This window comes from Sminthopsis crassicaudata, chromosome 4 (genome assembly GCF_048593235.1).
Source record: "Sminthopsis crassicaudata isolate SCR6 chromosome 4, ASM4859323v1, whole genome shotgun sequence".
In the NCBI taxonomy this organism is placed as follows: domain Eukaryota; kingdom Metazoa; phylum Chordata; class Mammalia; order Dasyuromorphia; family Dasyuridae; genus Sminthopsis; species Sminthopsis crassicaudata.
In genome coordinates this window covers 49,796,185-49,818,416 of record NC_133620.1, presented here as the reverse complement: position 1 = coordinate 49,818,416, position 22,232 = coordinate 49,796,185, and the positions used below count along the sequence as shown (strand labels likewise).

General features: G+C 36.3%; 1 protein-coding gene and 1 pseudogene across 1 annotated transcript; both read right to left on the bottom strand.

The window, feature by feature from the left end:
- Positions 1-3,417: 3,417 nt before the first annotated feature.
- UHMK1 (U2AF homology motif kinase 1) lies at positions 3,418-19,950 on the bottom strand. The gene is made up of 8 exons (XM_074266459.1): positions 19,465-19,950; positions 17,033-17,325; positions 16,075-16,266; positions 14,976-15,070; positions 12,122-12,198; positions 11,848-11,946; positions 9,763-9,851; positions 3,418-3,662 (listed from the first exon to the last, which is right to left on the bottom strand). Exons 1-8 carry the CDS (start codon positions 19,730-19,732, stop codon positions 3,516-3,518), a joined length of 1,260 nt encoding a protein of 419 aa, XP_074122560.1. The 5' UTR covers positions 19,733-19,950; the 3' UTR covers positions 3,418-3,515.
- Positions 19,951-21,096: 1,146 nt separating this feature from the next.
- On the bottom strand, positions 21,097-21,512 carry LOC141541880 (large ribosomal subunit protein eL43-like; annotated as a pseudogene).
- Between the last annotated feature and the right edge of the window lie 720 nt (positions 21,513-22,232).

Genomic DNA, 22,232 nt, shown 5'->3' with positions numbered 1-22,232 from the left:
TAATGGAAAAGAGAACACATTAAATAAAGATTTCAGGATATTTAAAAGGATATTAAATATTCATTTAATAGAAAGGTAATCTCAGGACTGTTTAGCAGCAGGAATCCTAAAAAAAAGGCAAATCTTTACCTTGGTGAAACTTGGGGGAAGAATATGACCCAAATGGAGGCAGTCTTACTTTCAGCTCAAATCATAGCAGATGATTTCAAGGCAAGGAAGACATCCGATAGTAATAATTTACAGTTTCCTTAATGCAGAAGACTTTATATTCTTTAGTTTCATTGAAATATAATTGACACCAATCATTAGGTAGTACTATTCTTGTAGAGTGTGAGGTGTCAAAAGTATAATTCAATAAATCAAAGTGACTTCTATGTCCTCTATATACACAAGAGTTTTAAAAGTATCTACTCACAGCACCTTTCACTGAAGGAATCCAAGGGACTATAGGTTGTTTAGAAAGGATTTTATGTATTCACTACTTTTGTGGGAGCATATAATAGCAATCTGATAGTTATGTGTTAATACTACAGAATGGTAAGAGAAAGTTAAAAAAAAAAAAAAATTTCAACTCAATCAGTATTAAGTGTGAGATAATAGCCAAGAAAAGGAAATATAGGTATAAAATCACAAAAACAATTACCTGAGTTACAATTTGGCCAGGAGGCTAGGGATTAGTGATAATAGACCCCTTTATCCTGCTCCACTGAAAAATGATCAAAAGATCCTTGCTGATTTCAAATCATCAAAATTTTGCCCCACATTTTATCCTAAAAATGAATTGTGAAAATTCCCTCTTTCAATGTTATATGGTCTGACTTCAAAAGATTAAACTATGTTAAAATTAGGATGGGAAAAAGACCTGCCAATATCATCTTTGGCAGTAATGCTAAACCAAGAGCCATGAAAGGCCTTACAATTTCAAACACATTGTAAGAGGCTATAGGGCTTTCTTTTGTTTTGACTTAATATTTTTTAAAATCACCTTGGCATTTCAAAACACTATCACTTAAACTCACCATAATCTATCTTCTTGAGCCCCCAAATTTACCTAAAAATGTTGTGTAATAAAATCCAAAGTCTCTGTGTTAACCATATAATAGTGTATGATATGTATACAAAGATGTCATCAGCAGGAACATCAAGTAAAAAATGCTGAGTTTAGCATCAGGATGCTAGTAGCACATTGAGCTGATAATAAGCTTAATAATAGTCTACCTGCAGTTTACTTCTGAGGATATTTTTGGAGAGATGAAAAAGCTGTAAATACTGGCATAGAACATTTTTCATTAGAAAGAATTTACTTGTGCTCTGTGCCCATCAACCTCCATGCCTTCAAAGTAAAGACCTGGTATTAAAATCACTACAGAAGCTACCATCAACATAAAAGGATTATGAGTTCATGTTTCAAGTAAGCTTAGGTTCTCTGCATTGCTGGATCTAGGGGTGAATCTTAAATCTAGAAAATATGGAGATTAAAATAATAGCAATGGTTCTTCATTTAAAAAAATACAGTGCAGCCTCACTATATTGGTATCTCTAGGGCACATGCCATGGGATCATCTTATAGATGAGACTACCTCATAACAAAGTCCTTTCAGTACATCAATAAATAAAGTCATCTACAACAAATACTATTTTTGTGGAGAAATTCTAGTATGACTAAAAAACACTAAACAATCCAGATGGCAAATAGACTCATTTAAAATGCTAAAAAAGCCCACTCTAAAATGAAAATTCTAATTAATCTAATTACAATTAGTGGCCTGCACATGTCATACACAAGGCAAGACTATGAAGAGGTTCAATGCTATCAGTTTCCAGTCTGGAAAGAACAAGACATTTTCCTTTTTACAAAAACACTTGGTTCATATAAGGAACAGACAATTCATATTATTATACAATTTTTTTTTTACACTCATTAGAAGTTGAGAGCATCAGTGCTATCTAATGATATTCACACTTCCTAATTTTAAAACGGTGAAATCCTTTAAAGGAAACATATTAGGGAAAATAGTCTCAAGCACCACTATGAGGAACATAACTGCATAAACAGAGTATACATCTAATGAACTCATTAATATTGAAATCCTCATATCACATTTGATTTAGCAGCTCAGATTCTGAATCCCTTAGAGCCAAATACAGAGGTACTTTTCTCTGTCTCTTTGCTCTCCACCTCTTCATTAACAGCACATTTCTATTGTTTCCTAAACCATTTGCAGTCCAAAGCCAAAGTCCACTTAGATCCTTCAATTACTGTTTCCACCAAAAAGAAGAAAATATTAAAAAAAGGAAAATTTGACCTTCTACTTCTTTGGCTGACTTTTCTTCCCCTTCTTATACCTATTATCTAATTCCATCCTTTTGATCCCAGTTCAATTTCCTTACAGCAGAGAAAAGCATAGCTCAAGAAGTCTTACTGCTGGGCTTTATGGGCCCTACAAAAGACTGGTTGATATGAAAATATTTGTGTAGCAAAACTCCTAATGTAATAAATTCAATTCCTTAGATTCACTTTTAAGAGGATTTCAATATACATTAAAAAAAAAAAAAAAGTAAGTACAGTTTAGATTTTGCTTTTCCCCTTTCCATTTTTCTTACAATCCCAAAGCTTGCTATAAACTGCTTGGGAATGAATGGCCTATTTTGAAATATCTGGAAATTACAACTGAGCACCTGTGGTACCAAATTTACTTCTCATATCTTATAGGTTTGAGATATATAGGGGAAAATAATAAGTCTAAACTGTATTAACCAATAGAAGATACACATCTGACTGTCAACCATACAAACACACACAAACATATATGTATATGTACATGTATACACACGTACGCACAAACACGCAAGCACACACACCAGGCTTAAAAATTGTGCAAGATTAATCATTAACTTTCCAATGTAAATGTTTCAATTAAAATAAAAATGTTTAGGTAGCCTCACCGGAGTTTCTTTAGAGGAACATTCGGGGCTATAGTAGTCCTTTTTAAAAAAATCACAACTCCATGTTAAAAACCAACTATTAAATTACTGCCTAAGCATTCATTACTTAATAGTACTGAGAACTTCCAATGCCAGTTATGGATATCAATTATAAGAAAAATTACCTGACAAGACAAAAAGAATCTCTAACTGGTGTTAACATCCTAATATTTTTGGTGAAACATTCACTGAAACATGTTATCTAGAACTCTTGCTCCATACCATACAAATGAATTACTCTTTTCTGGATTCTACATTGAATGTCAGTACCTGCCTTATTGCAGAGACAAGGGATGCCACATGGATCCTATCACCTCAGTGTTTGGGCAGAATTCTGATCCTGTCCTACTCAGGATGAAATATGATTTAGTTTGCAATCACTGTTTGGAAAACGCGGTAGGCCAATAGGATTAAATATACAAATTACTCCTGTTAGGATGGTAAGCTTCTTTTGCATTCAGATGGGGAACACAATAACCTAGAAAATGGAAGAAGAGGAGCTAACAAGTGTCCTGACAGCAGGTCAGTGATTAAAGTAAGGTTTGGTACAGATATCCCCTCTTATAGGCACTCAGTGGGTAGAATGTGGCCACAACAAACTTCCCATCAAACATCCTTCCAGTCAGTAATTTTTGGGCAGCTTTGGAATCGCCAGCATTTGCATATTCAACAAAGACCTAAGAAGGACAGAGAAAGTGATGTTAAGCTTGTTTGCATCAAAACCCCACTGGAGCACTTTCTTAAAATACAATTTTACTTAAAAGTTTAAGTGAAAATTATTACAATTTTACCATATGAACAGTATACAGCTAGACATTGTTAGCCAAGGACAGGTTTAGATGACTCCAGAAAGCAATGTACATTTTCCTAGCAGTTACCTCAATTTTTTTAAAAGAGAAGAAATGGTCAGATAGTCCTTAAATTTTAGCCTAGTGACTGGTCTTTACAGATCTGATATATTGAGATCATCCATTCAAAGGGGAAGTTACAAGAAGTATTATATACAATCTATACATTGACACTCTTACTTCTCTGTCACTGTCTTACTCAGTGTTTCCATTCTCATCTTAAGTAGAAAGTAAAACAATCCACTTTGTAACTGTTTGATCCAAAAACATCAATACTGTGCTTCAGTACATGAAAAGGTGAGAAACATTTCTACAGATAATCATTTCAAATTTAACACCAAAGCTATAATAATGGCATTATTCTCTAGATGAATAGTCTGTCCACTTCAAATATTGTTGGCCATCTTTTAAACTAAAATACCTAGTATCATGTTTGGTTCACAATTATTCCTGCATTTCCTTCTATTAAAGCTTACTTTGGTAGAGGTTTTATAAACTTCAATAATAAATGCTGGGTAGAACATGTAAATTAATGTGAGAATTATTCCACAGCTCCTCTGTTACAAATTCCAATTGGCAAGAGATGAATAAAAATTAGATTGTAGTTTAAAGAAGGACTTTTATTTTTAAGGAACTTCTTAGTCACAATTCCAACATCCCTCTCCCAGGTAGTTTCTGAGCACAAGAAAGCTAAGTTTATGACATTCCTGGTGATTAAAGATTCTGCCAATATAAAATAAGTCTAATCTTTATGCAGTTAAATCAGATTTTTAACTCAACTTCCATTGTCATGTATTCTCAAGAACTTACTCTAAATTACACAGAATTCACATTCTGGGTTCAGAACATTTACAGCACTTCTATTTGTAATCTCAAAACTTAATTGCTTCTTTGGTTCCGGCTCAAAGTGATTCATTAAGTCTTTGGGGGGGAAAATTTATGTTTCATCAAAACATTTGGGGTTTTAACACATTAGTGGTTTTCATCCCAAAAAGGCATTTTTTTTCCTCTCAAGAAACATTTTTGAGGTTTAAATCTCACTTAATAAGGGCCACACACAACTTCAAAAATGTAGAACAGCCTCTAAATTGTAGAACAGTTGCCAATCAACATTAATCGAGATAATCTTCTCTGATAGTTTTCTATATCAATGAAACTATAGATTCAACCAAAAAACCCCTCCCAAATCAAAAATAAGTCCATCTAAACAGGCATTTCTTAAATACCTATTAGTAAGCATTATGATGAGAGGGAAAAAAAAATCCCATGGGTTTATGATTCAGAAAATCAAGCTTTAATGCTCACTTCTGCTACTTATTACCTCTGTGACCTTGGGCAAATCACTTAACTTATTAAAGTTTCCATATCTTGATCTATAAAATAGGGAAAGCACTGTTTTGGGATATGTGTGTGAATATATAAGTACGTATATATGTACACATGCATATGTGAGTTTATATGTAAATTACCTATCTTACCTCAAAGAACTAATCTGAGAAGCAAATAATAGATATGAAAGCATTCTGGAAATACTACATTTTATGTAATTATGAACTCACGTTATTATCATTTCAAAATCTGACCCTAACTGCACTTGGACCTAACATTCTCAAGATTGTTTTGAGGCATTTATGATAATTTATCATGACAGTCTCATAGATTCACTCTGCCTTAAAGGTCAAAAAATATATATAAAATACATTTGGCAATTGCCCTTTATTCCTCTTAAGGTTCCATTTTTCCATATGATAGAAGCACAGATGTTTCTTGTTTTCAACAAAATTTTTTGTTCTGGCATTTATTCCTTGTGTTTGGCTTTCAGCATGTCAACACTCATTTCAATCAATAAATCCAAGGTCACCTAGCTGGAGACAGTGGCAAAACTGAAACTATAATCCAAATCTTTTAATGTCTCCAAAGTTCTGTTCTACTACACAACATGCCACTTCCAACAATATGAAATAAGACAAAATGGGATAAGGGAAGAGATCTCTGAATACTTTAAACTTGTCATGATAGAAATTTTTTAAAAAAATCTTACCCACCTTCCAATCAACAACAAAAAGCTACTTCGTGCTAGGCCCTGAGGATACAAAGACAAAACAAAACAATCTCAAGATTTAAGGAGCTTCCCTTCTATCAAAGGGAAATCACTTGGAGGGATAGGAAGGCAGGAACAAGTTTGGACTTCAGGAAAACTTAAGTTCATCTCTAGCCTCAGGTACTTACTAGCTATGTGACCCTGGGCAGGTCACATAATTTTTCTATGCCTCATTATTTTCATCTGTAAAATGGACACAAGAATAGCCTCTACCTCTAACAGATTTGTTGAGGATAAAATGAGATAAAATTTGTAAAACACTTTGCAAACCTTAATTTTTTTATATCCACATTAGTTATCATAAACACAATTTAAGTAAATAAAAAGCATTTTTATGTATACTTTTCTGTCAGGTTAAGACATAAGCTCCTTGAAAGGAGAAACTGTTTCATCTTTGGCATCGGTGTCCCCAGTACCTAGCACCATTCTGGACATAGGGCAAGCATTCCATGAAAGCCTGGTGATCAATATAAAGAGTGGCACTAAAGTGAGCTTCAAATAGTTCTATGAGGCAGAGGGGAGGAGAGAGGGCCTCCCTGCACAGGGACCAGACTATCTAGCAGCAGAGAAAAGGAGAGGGAACCTAATGTAAGGACAGCAAACATTCAGACTGGTTATAAGATAGAGTATGAAAAATAAACATAATAAATCTGCAAAAGTAGACTGGAGCAAACTAACAAGGTCTTTAAGTGATAAACAGAGAAGCAACATATAGTCATTGTCTTTTTCAAGCAGGAGTGACTAGGTCAAATTCAAGTTTTATGAGCATCACTTTGGCACTTATATGGAGGATGGATTTTAGAGGGAATGTTCCAACAATAAGGCCACCATAATATCTCATCAAAAGGTGATGAGGACCTAATCTAGGATGGTGAAGACAAAGGGACAAATGCAAGGGATGTTGGAGAAGTGGAACTGACACAACACTAAATTAATTGGATATAGGTGATGGAATGAGTAGTTGAAGATGACTCCTTGGTTAAAAGTGATCAGAAAGACCACAGTATGCTTAACAGCAAGTACAAAAGAGAAGAGGGTTTGGGGATAAAAAATGAGTTCAGCTTGGGACATACTGTGTTAAAGATTATCTGTGGAACATTCAGTATCAAATGTTAAATAGGAAATTATGAGATGAACTCAAGAGCAATTTGGGATGGATATATAGATTTGTGACTCATCTGCATATAAATGATAATTGAATCTGTGGGAGTTGATGAGATTTCTGAGAAAGATGAAATAAGGAGAGAAGAAAAAAGGGTCCATGATGGGGATGGGGTACAGATAGTGATGCAGAAAAGAATTAAATTTAGTATGTTGGGGGCAATCAGAGTTTGGTGCATTAATAATGTTTTATTCATAATGGGAAAAAAATGGCTTTTTTCTTCTGTTAATTCAATCACCTGAGAAACAGCTTAGTTTAGTAGCCAGAAGGGCAACTTTTGGAGTCACAAAACCCTAGGTTCCAGTCTTATCTAATACAGGTAGGCTATGAAACCATAGCCAAATCATTTGTCCTTGTTTCAGTATCACTGAGGCCACAAATTATAGAAAGAGTGCTGAAATATATCAGTGAAGAGAGCTTTCAACACTAGGAATGTCTCACATATAAATTAAGTCTGGATTGAAACAATCCACAGTCAGGAAAAGTTACAGTAATAAACTCCGTGTATAAAAAGAAAATGAGAATCTGTCTTTCATGCTGTTTTGGCAACAATAAAATTTTTCAAGACAGAAGGAAGCTCCCCTCTTAAATTCACTATCACTGAATTTCATTTAGAGGGGCAGATAGGTGACACAGTGGATAGAGCACCAGCCCTGAATTCAAGAGGACCCAAGTTCAAATTTGGTCTCAGACACTTAACACTTCCTAGCTGTGTGACCCTGGGCAAGTCATTTAACCCCAGCCTCGGGGGGGGGGGGGGAATTCATTTAGAATCACAAGATCATATTGTATAGAAGTGCAAAGAACCAGTAGCATCATGTAGTAGGACAACAATCTCATTCACATTAGAGATGTGAAAATAGAGGCCTCAAAAGCCACAACTGGCTACTGACAGTCAGTGCTAAAAACCTGGGCTTTCTGAACCTATTTTCACTTTACTTGCCAACACACCTGAGCTCTCTAATTTCTATTTTATTTAAGTGTTGCTACTATAAAATTTCCTTATAAAAACTATGCACCAGACAAAAGTAGAAATGTAAAATTCACTTAACTACTGTTTGAATTTAATGCAAATATACAAATTATGTTTTGTGTATATACCTAAAATAACAAATCATCAATTTCTCAATTCTCAATTTCAAGGCTATAATTCTATCTCTAATCTTTCTCCTTATCTTGTATAATCAACTGACTTTCTATTTTGTTATCTTGTATCACAAAATGATGGCAAAAAATGAGAATCATCATCAATCCCTTCTTCCCACTTTAAGTTCACATTTCTTTCTAAGCTATTTCTTTGGAAAGTACTATTCTACCAGTCACTCAGATTTTTATTCATGACATCATAAGATATGACATCAAAGATATCTTGACTCTTTCCTCATTCTACATCTAATCAATAGATAAGTCTTATCAATTCACACAATAATTCATGTCAGTTCTACTCACAATGTCATTAACAGAGTTTAGCATTTTGTAGTCTCACACTTAAGATTATTATAATAGCCCAAATGATTTCTCTGCCTTTACAGTTAACTTTCTCCAATTCAACCTCTGCACTGATAATGAAAATAATCTTTAGAGACAGCTCTAACCTGCTGCCTTACTCAAACATCTCAATGCACCACTATTGCCCACAATAGTGATGCCAAACTCAAATATGAAAACATTTCTCAGGGTGTATGGTGACTTAAAACATCACAAATTAACACTTGTATGATTTACATATAGTATTTTTTATTTATTTTGTTAGACATTCCCAATTAATCTAGTTCATGCATTCCTCAGGAGTTTTGCAGGTTACCAGTCCTGATACCTTTGGCCTACAGCATAAACCAGGATAAAATATAAGCTTGTCAACTTAGCTTTGAAGATTTTCCACAATTTGTTTTCAGCCTGCCTCTCCAGTCTTAACATTATACCCCTTCATACAGTTTATGTTCCAGCCAAACTGGGTTGTTTTGCCAGTTCTTGGCATACAACTAGTGTTTAATGTATGCTACTTAAGCAGAGACTGAATATCCAGTTGTCCAGTATGTTCTAGGAAAGATTCCTTTTGCCACTGAGGTTCCTTTCAACCTCCAAATTCTGTGATTTCTATATATCTACAATTCTATAACATAAGTCCCTACAACCTGTCCCTACATGGCAGGAAGGTATCATCACCTCATTTCTGTATTTCAGAATTGGGTGTCATTTCTATAATACCTTTTCTGACTCGAGTTTGGTGTTGTCTCATTTTCCTCATGCCTTGCATTTATTATTAAACTCTGTTTATCTCTGTACATGTGTGGAGCTGGAAGGGACCAAGAGGCTGTTTAACCCAATATTCTTATTTTACAGATAAGGAAACTAAGGCTAAGATGCTCAGTGATTTGCCCAAGTTTATCTGGTAGTAAGTAAGGGAGAAGTTCTGAACCTGGATCCTTTGATTCTAAAGCCAGTGTTTTTCCCACTTTACCATATGCTCCATCCCTCAGCAAAGTATTATGTTCCTAAAAAAAAAAACAGAAATTGCTCTATCTCTGGCTCTGAATCTTCAGCATTAAATATGGGGTACTTTATAGACAAGTATTTAGTAAGTGATGAAATAAGAAAAATATTTTTAAAATACTTATTGAAATCCTGTGGATTGTACCTCTCTTGCTCCCACACCATCTACTTACCTGACCTCTGCCAGGATTCTCCTTTGGAACAAGCAGAGACACCACTGGCCCATATTTCTGACACTCCTCTCTCACATCTTCTACCACATCTGATTATTAAAGCAAAATGAGAATAACTGCCTTAATTCACAAACTTTGTTAAAACATTTTAACATTCAATGCCATTTATACAGCACTCTGAAGTCTGTCAAGTACTTAGCACAAATATAAACTCATTTGATTTAGAATATGAACTAGTTGTGAAATGAGAAACTAAGGTACTTTCTCTAGTACTTTAATGTTCAGTGTAGGAACACTGATGCATTGTTGGTGGAGTTGTGAAAGAATACAACCATTCTGGAGAGCAATCTGGAATTATGCCCAAAAAGTTATCAAAATGTGCATACCCTTTGACCCAGCAGTGCTACTACTAGGCTTATATCCCAAGGAAATACTAAAGAAGGGAAAGGGACCTGTATGTGCCAAAATGTTTCTGGCTGCCCTTTTTGTAGGGGCTAGAAACTGGGAAATGAATGGATGCCCATCAACTGGAGAATGGTTGGGTAAATTATGGTACATGAAGGTTATGGAATATTATTGTTCTGTAAGAAATGACCAGCAGGATGAATGCAGAGAGGCTTGGAGAGACTTACATGAACTGATGCTGAGTGAAATGAGCAGAACTAGGAGATCACTATACACTTCAACAATGATACTGTATGAGGATGTATTCTGATGGAAGTGGATATCGTCAACATAGAGAAGAGCTAATCCAATTCCAATTGATCAATGATGGACAGAATCAGCTACACCCAGAAAAGGAACACTGGGAAATGAGTGTAAACTGTTAGCATTTTTTGTTTTTCTCCCCAGGTTATTTTTACCTTCCGAATCCAATTCTTCCTTTACAACAACAACAACAACAACAAAATTTGGTCTGCACATATATATTGTACCTAGGATATACTATAACATATTTAATATGTATGGAAATGCCTGCCATCTAGGGGAGGGCGTGGAGGGAGGAGGGGAAAAACTCAGAACAAAAGGGAATACAGGGATAATGTTGTAAAAAATTACCTATGCATATGCACTGTCAAAAAATGTTATAATTATAAAATTAATAAAAAAAAATTTTTAAAAAATGTTCAGTGTAAATATTTTAAGTTACTACTTAATTTCTATGGTGGCTTCTCATGGAACAAACTACCTGAAACCAGCAAATTATTATTATAAGATGTTGCCCATATAAAATAATACAAATTTAAGTATTTCAGTAAAGATTATCTTATTACTATATCAGAGATATTGGAAGCATAAAACTTACAAAATTTTAACAGTATCTTTAATTCAGGGCTATCCATTATGCTTTCAGCCCTGTATAGCTGGCATAAAAAATGTTATGTGGCCCTGTCCCTAAGGAACATATAAAGCAGTGGTCCTCAAACTTTTAAAATAGGAGGCCAGTTCATTGTCCCTCAGACTATTGGAGGACAGGACTATAGTAAAAACAAAAACTAACACTCTGTCTCTGCCCCTCAGCCCATTTGCCATAACCTGGCGGGAGCATAAACGTCCTCAGTGGGATGCAACTGGCCCGCGGGGCTGTAGTTTGAGAACCCCTGATATAAAGGAAGATAAAAGATGCCCACAAATGTAAAATAAACATAGAAAAAGCATGGTCTAAAATTAATAATAGCTATTAGAATTGTTCACTTGGCTAATAGGAGGAAGGCTGGAAGAAGGTGTTCAAGGCAATAACTGGGTAACTAAGACCAGAGAAGTTTAGTCTGGGGAAGTTTCATAGAGGAGTTTGATGCAAAATTTTAAGTGAGAGTTGAAAGGGATAGTATTAAAAATGGGAAGGATGAAAAGATGTCACAACCCAAACCTATGAGTAGGAATGTAGAGTACAGTGAAAAAGAAAAGAAAAAAGGAACTGGTAAGACAGGAAAAGGCATCTCATGAGCAATTCTGAAAGATCTGAAGACAAAACAAAATAAATGTCCTGAAGCATATCTTAAGGTTAATACATATCTAAAAACTCAAACCATCGGCCCTCCCTAATTTTCTCTTAAGGTCACAGAGAGGTTATTACAGATTTACCTTCATATTCTTCCTCATTCTCAAGATAGTCATCATCCAACACATTCAACAATCTTAGCACGGGAGTAGGAAGCATTACCAAATCTTCAATATGAGGGGCTATTAAAACAGATTACATTGTTAAAATGAGAACACTCTGGAAAAACAATTTGGTAGATTAGCAGTAAAAGGACAAAAGGAAAAGTGAATTGATTGAAAGCATTCATTAATTCCAATAATACAGGTAATTTTCAATTGATCAAAAGAGAATTTATGCTTTACAACTGTCACTTACCAAAAGGAATGCTAAAGAAAGGACTGCACAGCGCCATGTCAGCTGGAATTCTTCTGCCCGGATCATCATGAAGCATGCTAAAATAGGAAAGAATTTTTCTTCTTTAATTCAATGTCTCTAAAATACAAAATAATATTTTTTAAAGTTCCTGGTATCATTGCAACTTTAACAGTGAGAGAAAAAGAGAAACTGAATTTAAAGTTAACTTAAGCTGCTCTATATTCATCTGAAATGATAAATATAATCTACAATAATGTTAAAGAGGCACAACTTTCACTAGAATCTTTTTTCCATTTGCACCCAGAAGTTCACTGATTATCCATTTCTGATCAAGTTCAGTGAAATTTGGGAGGGAAAAAGTAAAATTCAACAATTTTAATTACTGCCCTTCTTCATAGGCATTTTCACAAGTATTATATTTTATCATTGAAAAAATGCTGGGGGAGGGAAAATAGGAGTAAGTAATGAATATATTTATTTCACTTTATGGATGGCAAAACCCAGGCATAAAGAGATTAAGCAACTAATTCAACATTAAACACTCATTAAGTACCAACTTGGTGCAATTGTCTTATTGGCCATCACGGTAATTTCAAGGTTAGACAAGAACCTCAAGAAGTCTACAATTTGGGGGGTGAGGGAAGATACTGAGAAGGAAAAGACACAAACGTAAACAACGTTAACCTACAGTGCCTTCTGTCAAGTATGTGGCAGAGGTACACAACACTCTGATGTGAAGGACTGGGAAATACCTTCTAGCTGAGTCCAATTATGAAAGAAAGAGGGCAGGGGATTCTGCAGTCTTAGGGAGCTATAAAGCACAGAGACAGCAGTGGATCAATTCATACAAAGGGTGTGCTCTTGGAACAAAGACCAGCCCTGAGTACTAAGAGTGAAGTCTAAAAAGAGAGTGGCAGGCAGTACCAAGAGTGTGGTCAGTTCCTCCTCAGATATAGCCTATCTGAAGCTCTCCCTTTGTTTGAAACTCTCCCCTTTGAGTATATCTTCATTCTCCCCATGAGATTTTTTTTTATAAGCTCTCCTTCATACTCCCTGCCTGTTCTCCCAACTAACAAGCAAACTCTATGACAGCAGGACTTGACTTTTCCCCTTCGTGTTTTCAGAACTAAGCACACAATATATGAAAGAACTACATAAATGCTTGCTGAATTAAAATGAAGTGTGCAGGGCCTTGAACATACACCATCAACTTTACTCAATAGTTTACCTCAAACTACAGAAAATTTCTGAGTAGGAGAGAGACATACATCAAGTCAATGCATAATTTGCCCAAGATAAATTTTCTCAAACAATAAAGCCAACAATCGGACTTAGATCTCTTAATTTTTTATTCTAGTCTCTTTCTATTAGTTTATTCTGTCTTTCAAAAAATATATATCAGTTATTCAGTTCTTTCAGTCAAAGTTGAATATTGGCTGCTACAATAGCAAATGATTTATCAAATACTAGATTATTATGGTCATTTAACACTGAGCCCTGTGTACTTAATTATTCCACTGATCCACCACACTCTTTTTTAGAGAGTGTCTTAGAGTTTTGATGATTGTTACTTTATAATATAGTTTTGAGATACAATATAGCTAGACTATATTCCTTTAATACTTTTTTCATTAACTGCCTAGATGTTCTTGACCTTTTTTCTGCCAAATGAATTCTGCTATTATTTTATATAGCTCTATACAGTAGTTTTTTGTAAGTTTGATTGGTATGGCATTAAATAAGTAAATTAATTTAGGCAAAATTATTATTTTTATATTGCTCAGCCTCCCAAAAGCAATTAATAGTTTCCAATTGTTTAGATCTGATATTATTTATGTGAAGTGTTTTATAACTGTGTTCATACACTTTCTGGGTTTGTATTGGCAGTTAAGACTCCTAAATCATATTGTTTACAGTTATTTTAAATGGATCAGCAAATGATTTAAACTAATCCCCGATAATTTAAAGTTAATTTGAAATTTTGTAAATCTATGTGTAAAAAAAAAAAATGTGAAACCATAATTAATCAAGTCATTCATTCTTTCATAACCTCCCTTTTTAGCATGCTCACTTATACTCCATATGTCTAGAAACAAAAAAATACCATCTTAATATGCCACATTATTACTTACTTATAATACACAATATAATTGGATTTGTCTGAAAGATAGCAGAAACATTCCTGCCCCCATCCAAAGGCTCTTGTAAAGTTTTGAATGTTATAAAAAGGCTTTTTGTTTTAAACTTCATAGTAATATGGTATTTCACTTTGTCATCTAATAAAAGTTCTTACAATGTTCTCTTCTCACTATAATATATACTTCTTCCCAAAGCTTCAAGAGGCCAAGGAAATAAGAATTTTTCATTTATTTATTATTTTTTTTTTTTTACTAGCAGTTAATGAACAGCTATCAGCTCTAAGTGTTGTAAAGGGCACAGCATCTGATTCTCAATAAAAAAAAAGCTATTAACTTCTGAACACAACATTAATAACAGATGACATTGATTCTTACTTCTTCTTTTTACTTCAAGATTCCCAGAGCACTTTTACTACATCTGCCCCTCTGTGAGGCAGGTACTATTACTGTTCCAACACTTCACAGTTAAGAAATCATCACATACATTGAGTTAAGAAATCTGAATGGAGGCACACACTGACCAAACATCTAAGCCTTGATCCCACATCCAGCACTGTATTATACCATGATGTAGCAGTTAAGCCATCTCAAAACCCTAACGCTTTATACAAAGTAACTTCTATAAGATACACAAGTAAGTCTTAAGAGAGCAAAAACTCTTATGTCTGAACAACCTCATTACTATTTCTGGCTAAATTAAGAAGTGGGTAATGTACCTTTTGATAAGGTCTCTGAGGTGATAGGCTGGGATTGCAGAGGTCACCACAGCTTTACTGGCAAATATATGATCAATGATAGCTGAACTGTTTGCCTGAGGGAGAAACAAAGAGATAGGAAGAAGCCATCTTCTAATAATGTGATTCAATTCTATTAGTATTCCTTATGCATTGAATATTTCTTATAACAGGATATTAAATATTATGGGGATAAAAAAATATAAGACAGTGTCAGGCCTCAATGATCTTACAACATAAGTATAATTAGAGACAAATGATGTATAAATGAACTTTAGCATAAAAACTACTGCATAATATTATTGTTCAGTAGTTTCAGTCATGTCTGACTCTTTATGATCTCATTTGGGGTTTTCTTGACAAAGATACAGGTGTATGGTGATTTACCATTTTCTATTCTAGTTCACTTAATACCTGAGGAAACTCAGGCAAACAGGGAAGTGATGTGCCCAGGGTCTAGCTTGTAGCTATCAAGTGTCTGAAACTACATTAAAACTCGGAAAGATAAATCCCCTTTACTCTAGGTCTGGCACTCTGTCACCTAGCATTCAGATGTGTACTAGCAAAATTCAAATGGATGTGAGCATGAAGTGCCAACTTATTAAAACAGATACTTTGTGGAGTGATTCTTAGATCTCAAATTTTCTTCAGAGCTGCCTCTTCATCCTGTTCAGTAACTAACTACACAACACCAAACAGCTGTGTTACTACTAATTATAGTTGCCTTTTGTTTGATAGAGCACTCTTTTCTCCTTAATTACCCACCCTTTTACTAGATAATCCCTTATCAAGTACTTTACATTCTTCAACCCTTTGACATATATTAGTTCAATTTTCATAATGGCTCTTTAGGGTAAACAGGATTACAAACATTATCCCCATTGTAGAGATCAGAAAACTCAATCTCAAAGAAAGGGACTTGTTAACAGTTGCATTGACAGTTAACAGAAAAGGGTAGGAAAAGAGAGATCTCAGAGTTTTTTTTCAGTATGACTATTCTTATGTAAGTAGCATTTTTACATAGGTCAATATGAGGCAAATAGTTATTAACAAACTCAAAATCAGTTATGGGCCAACTCACCTTCCATTCCTGAGATCTGACCGTATGTTTCAGTTTCATTCCTGAGAACATTTCCAGTAAGATGATTCCAAGGCTCCACAAATCAACAGCTGAGGTACATTCCGTTTCACTCTGTAGCCCAGCCTGGGCCAAACAATTCTGCAATTCTGCTTCTGGAGCCCGATACCCGTCTGTCTGGATATACTTTACATCCTAAAGATGAGAAAGAACGAACAATACAAACCAATTCAGAGGAGAAAGTGCTTCCATGTCCCATATTTTTGTATCATACAATGTACTCTTTCTAATAATTCAATGCCAAGTCAGTAGTGTTGATGGAATCATGAAATGGCTATTCTAACTTTTGGCATAGTAGTTAAGCTGTTCCTACAATTAAGGACATTACATATGTTTGGATTTCCAAGGTAATAAATGCAGAAAATACATTTAGAAAGAATTTTCACACTTCATGAAGGACTAACAAATGAGGGCACCAACAGAGACCCATTAAACACAATAAAATGAAATGATAAAGGGAGCCTGCTAAAGCTATGAGCTGAATTCTAGTAGAAAGAGTAGGTCAGACCCTTAACAAACATTAGGATCACAACAATCAGGCAGATAATCCTGCAGACACCTTCCAAATATTATCATAGAGAGCTCTTTTAAATTTTTTTTTCTACCAACAAATTCTTTGATAGTTCTGCATTTGTAACCTTTCTTTTTCTTTTCTTTTCTTTCCTTTTTTTTTTTTTTTAAGCAGTAGCAACAGAAGAAATACAGACTCATCTCAGTGCCCTCAGGAAACTGGCTAGACACAAAAGAAATCTCCTTCACTTCTTCCATGATATTCCATTATGTCAGATAAAATTGTTGTCAAATTACAGTTAATTCACTCCTGCTATGAAATATGTCTGTGGATTGGCTCAGCTTACTAAATTATGTTGCTTTAACTATGAAAAAAAGGACAGTCTCATACCTGATTGCCTTCTTTGAAGCTAAGACCAAAGTCAATGAGTTTAAAACACTCATTTTCTGCACTCCATAGTATATTACGTGGCTTTAGGTCTGCATGGACATAACCCTCATGATGAAGAAAAGCAAGGGCCTCCAAAACATCTCTGGCACAGTGCTGGATCATCCACATGGAACACCCTTGGTGACTAGAATATAAAAGCAGTTCCGAAACACTGACATCCAGTAGTTCAAGAAGTAGACAGCGTGATGGCATATTTGGAGAAAACTGGATCGTAAATACTCCATACAGGGTCACTAAAACAATAAAGAAAGTATGGAGAAGTTATAGTGTATCTTATTGACAAAGATAATACTAAAAGATAAACACATCTTCTAATAACAAGTACTTTGGTAACCAGATTGAAACACATATTTAATTGCAAGGGAGCAGCTAAGTGGCGCAGTGGATGGAGCACCAACCCGGAAATCAGGATGACCTGAATTCAAATCTGATCTCAAGACACTTAACACTTCCTAGTTGTGTGACCCCAATTGCCTCAGGAAAAAAAAAAAAAAAGATAATTGAAAAATATATTAACTATTACAAACAATTTCTGTACTGTAATTACAAGTAACTTCAAATTTCAATAAGCACTAGGTAATGATAAAATATGAATTTAGAAAGCAAATACTGATCAATAAACAAAATGAATGCCACAAGATAAAAGAAATCAATCTCTTTGGGGAGGGAGCAGTAAGAGTATCTTGGCACTAAATATGTCAGTTTATCAGTTTATTATCTGTGACTTTAATAGGAATCATTAGTCACATTTAAAGAGGTAGGATGGTAGAATCAGATAGAAAACCAGTAATAGAGCCCAGACGACCTGGGTTCAAAACTAATATATATTGAATACGTGACCCAGAGTATGTCACAACATCTAAGTGCTGCAGACAAAATGTAGATTAGAAGAAGTTCCTCTACGAATTCTTTATGCCAGTGAACTCAGGTCCAGTTCTTATCTCCTTAGTCACTTACCAAATTGGGGAAGCTGAATAACATTTAAACTCAAATTTTCAAAGAATTTTAGTAACTTTTTTAGGACTGAAAAATAATTGTACCACCTAAACATTATTTTAAATTCCTCTTCATATTTACTAGTGTCACAGACATCTATGAGAAAACAGAAATACATCACTAATAGGAATTTTTTCTTTAAAAAAAGAATTTGAAAACTGTCAGTAAACCAAAAAGGGAAAGTGCTGCCTTTTGCTAAAATAGCTACAGATAACCCTATGTTGCCCAAGAGCCATAGGCAGTTTTCATAGCCAGTCTTCAATAACAATTACATTTCATATAATAGAAAAAAAATCACATTTGTAATCTCACAATATCGACAAAAACATAAAAATGACTCTATCTTCAGACCCATCTGATGACTATACCCTCCTAATATAGCTCAGTTTAGTTTTCTTGAAAAGAATTCTCTATTTCAAAGAGATCATCTAAAAGACAGATAACTATATGGGCATCACAGACTTAGAGCTATAAAGATTCTTATGGATCCTCAAATTTAACTCCTCATTTTCTAGAAACTGAAAGCTGCATGGAAGCTAGAGCAGAATGTGGCAAGATCAGATTTTAAACACTAACTCTTGCTTCCCAGGCTTTCTGTGAAGATAAAATGAGATACTTTTGTACAGCACTTTGCAAACCTTAAGGAACTATATAAATGGTAGGCTATTATAATAATATAAATAACAGCTATTAATGATTTGTCCATAGTCATACATTTATAATAAGTAATAGCTATTACTTGCCCAAGGTCTTCAAATTCCGGACTCATTTATTAATTCAATAAACATTAAAATGAGCTGGAGAAGAAAATGGCAAATGGAGCCAGGACCTTTTCCAAGAAAACCACAAATAGGGTCAGAAAGGCTCTCAAAGGAGCGAGCAACAAACAACAAAAACATCGATTAAGCTCCCACTACATAGGAGGCAGTGGTTTTTCCACTTCTATTAAATGCATCTATTTACGGGCAAGCCGAACACGTCAGACTCAGAAAACGAGACCTGGGGAGATTCTTCTCCAGAATTGACAAGATGTTAATTACCAGCAGTCAGAAGCCTGGGATGGGGGACCTAACTTTCAAGTACTCACACCCCTCCTTTTCCAGCGCTGACAGACAATGCCTGACACTTAATAAACGTTTAATGAATACAAAACGCCTGCTGGGGAGGTTAACTTAAGAGAGCTACAACGGCTCGAAGCTGACTCTGGTGGGTTCTGTCCCCCACCCCAGCCCCTAACTGGAAATCCCCGGAGAGCTCACAGCGGCCCCTATGGGGAGAGGAAGACTAAGAGAGGAGATCCAGGCGCAGAGGAGTAGCCCCCGGCCGTGGGGGAGGGGGAAGTGACCCGGGGCGCGGGGGACCGCGGTGACCGTTACCGATGTTTCGATGGCCCTGTAACTGCTCCAGAGCCGCCCTCTCCTTGCGGAAGCCGTATTCGGCGGCCGAGGCAGCGGCCCCGGTGGTGCCGGGCGGCAGGAATTGCTTGAGGGCTCCGGGCGGCGATCCGGGAGTCCCGCAGCAGCGCACTCGGTACACGGAGGCCGAGGAGCCGCTGCCCAGACGGCTCTGCACCTGCCAGAGCCGTCCGAAGGCCTCCAGGAAACGGGGCGGCTCCGCGCCCCACACGCAGCCAGACCCCGCCATGGCGGGCAGAGAAGAAGGCGGGATACGGGCAGGAGAGCTGGCGCGGAGCCCAGGACAGGCTGGCGGGGCCCGCGGTCACATCCCCGACCGCCGGGCTAGCAACTCCGCCGCCGGACGGACGGCCGTAGCGACCAGCGCGACGGTAGGAACCTCAGGCCGCCATGACAGCGGAAACCTCCTGGGGTTGCCGGAAATCGAAGAAGAGCCAATTCGAAAGCAGGACAAACAAAGTGGGCGGGGCCAGTACAGAACGGACATGCGCAGTTCAGGGGCAGCTTTGACAGGCGTTTGATAGCTGAGGGAGAAGTGAGCGGTGATGGAAAGAGAAGGCCAGTGTTGGTCTCTCAATGGACACCGGACCCCGGGGTGACAGCGCCTGCTTCATCTGAGGACCGCGATGAAATGTTTCCTTATCTTTATTCATTTAATTTAAGTCAAAATGAGATATTCGTAAAGCGCTTGACAGAGCCTGGCGTGCAGTAGGCGCTTAATAAATGCTTGTTTCCTTTCCCCACCCCCTTCTTACCCGTCTGTCTTTGTGGGGGAGTTGGCACGGAGAAGCTGCTGGTGTCCCAGGAGCCGGCCAGCTGCCTCTGGCTTCCTCATATCAGCTCATAACAGTCTTTTAAAAAGCATGTATTCTACACTGCAAAATGGCAGACCAGATAAATGTGAATAATCATCTTGGCCGGAGATGACAGAGAAGTAAACATTTCTGACGCCTAGGTAGTGAGGTGGAGGCCTACCGAGCGGGAGACTCATTTTCTGCTGGAGGGCTGGGAAGGAACGAAGGAAGGGGAGGAGAGAGGGTGAGACGGAAAGAAAAAAGGGAAAGGAAAAAGAAAGGAAGGGGGAAGGGAAGAAAAGGAAAGGGAAAGAAAAAAAGGGAAAGAAAAGGAAGAAGGAAAGAAGAAAAGGAAGAGAAAAAGAAGAAACAGGGAAAGGAACGGGAAAAGGAAGAGAAGAAAAACAGAAAAGGAAAAAAAAAGAAAGGGGGAAGGAAAAAAGGAAAGGAAGAGGAAAAGAGAAAAGGGGAAAAAAAGAAAAAAAGGAAACACATAAAAAGGCAGTGCCTACGCTCAAGGAGTTTATATTCTAATGGGAGAAGACTAAACGCCAAAGGGGCTAAAAAGTGGAGCTCCATGAGTTAGTAATGACAAGTCTGGTAGGGCATAGCTTTGAAGTTCAGAAAGTCAGCAACAAGGCAAGGAAGCAGGTGGAGGCTCCCAAAGGAACTCATCAATGGGAAATGGCCCGGAGAGGAGTGGTGTAGTATTGGAGAAGATCAGACAGAGTGCTGAGAGAAGAATGAAGGGGAAAAAAGGTTCAATGGCTTGGCAGATTTTTGAAAAGCAACAGTGAAAAAAAAAAATTCATTTTTTTCCTATAAATTCATCCATTTATTGTTGGACTGTGAGCTACAAACATTTTATAAGATTTTACTGGTTTTTCAATTTCTTCAGTCTTCTGTTGGCAGAGGTGGTATTAAAGGTCCATGCAACACCAGCTACTGTTTTCATACAGGATCCACAATACCCATGACCCATCTCTTCATTTTGGTCTTGCCACAGAAGATGCAGGTATATTGGACATGCTGGCTAATTTCAATTTTCATCACCATTTTTTCTGAAGGACACACCATAATGTGTTCTATATTTACCAACAATTCTCTCCTTGGTACATTTAGCCATGTCACCCATTGCAGGGTCAGAATTTGAAGAGCCATCAATTCATTTAAAAATAAAACAAAAACAAAAACAAAAAAACCCACCATTCTATACAGCTTTCCAAGAATATACTCTTTAAAAAAATGTACAAAAGGAAAGTTGGTCCATTTTCTCCAAGAGTGTTGATTTTGTTTCCTGCCTTGAAACAGAACCAGAAAAGTGAATTCTGAACTGAGAACTCAGTAATATTTTCCTGGAAGAACCAGTAATCCTTTTCCTATAGTTGGAGAGAATCCCTTTCTGAACACAGGGACATATAATTTTTTCAGTCCGACAATTTTCACTGATTAAACACCCCTCCTTTACCATAATAAGTTTCAAGGAAATATGACCTAAGTTTAAGAAGTCATAAAATTGGTCAAATTAATATTGAGCACTTTGTTTTCAACACCTATTCCCACTCTGATGGGCACTGGGATATAGATACAATGAATAAAGCAACCCTATCCAGAAGGAGCTTACATTATAAAGGGGAAGATATCGAAACAAATTTGATTAAAAATAAATACAAATAAATAGATCTAAGGCCTGGAACTGTACTTTTCATTGGTATAGAGTAACTCCTGGATGAGGAAACTCATTCTACTGATACAAATTAGCACCTTCTCTATGCTTTTCAAAATCTTAGTTGTATCTAAGAACAATGGTGTCAAACTGAAATAAAATGGGAGGACATTCAACTGTACCTAAGGACCTCTGCAGGATACATATTAACTTAGTTCTTAAATGTATCATTTTCTGTTTTAGTGTGTTTTTATTTATTTTGATAAATA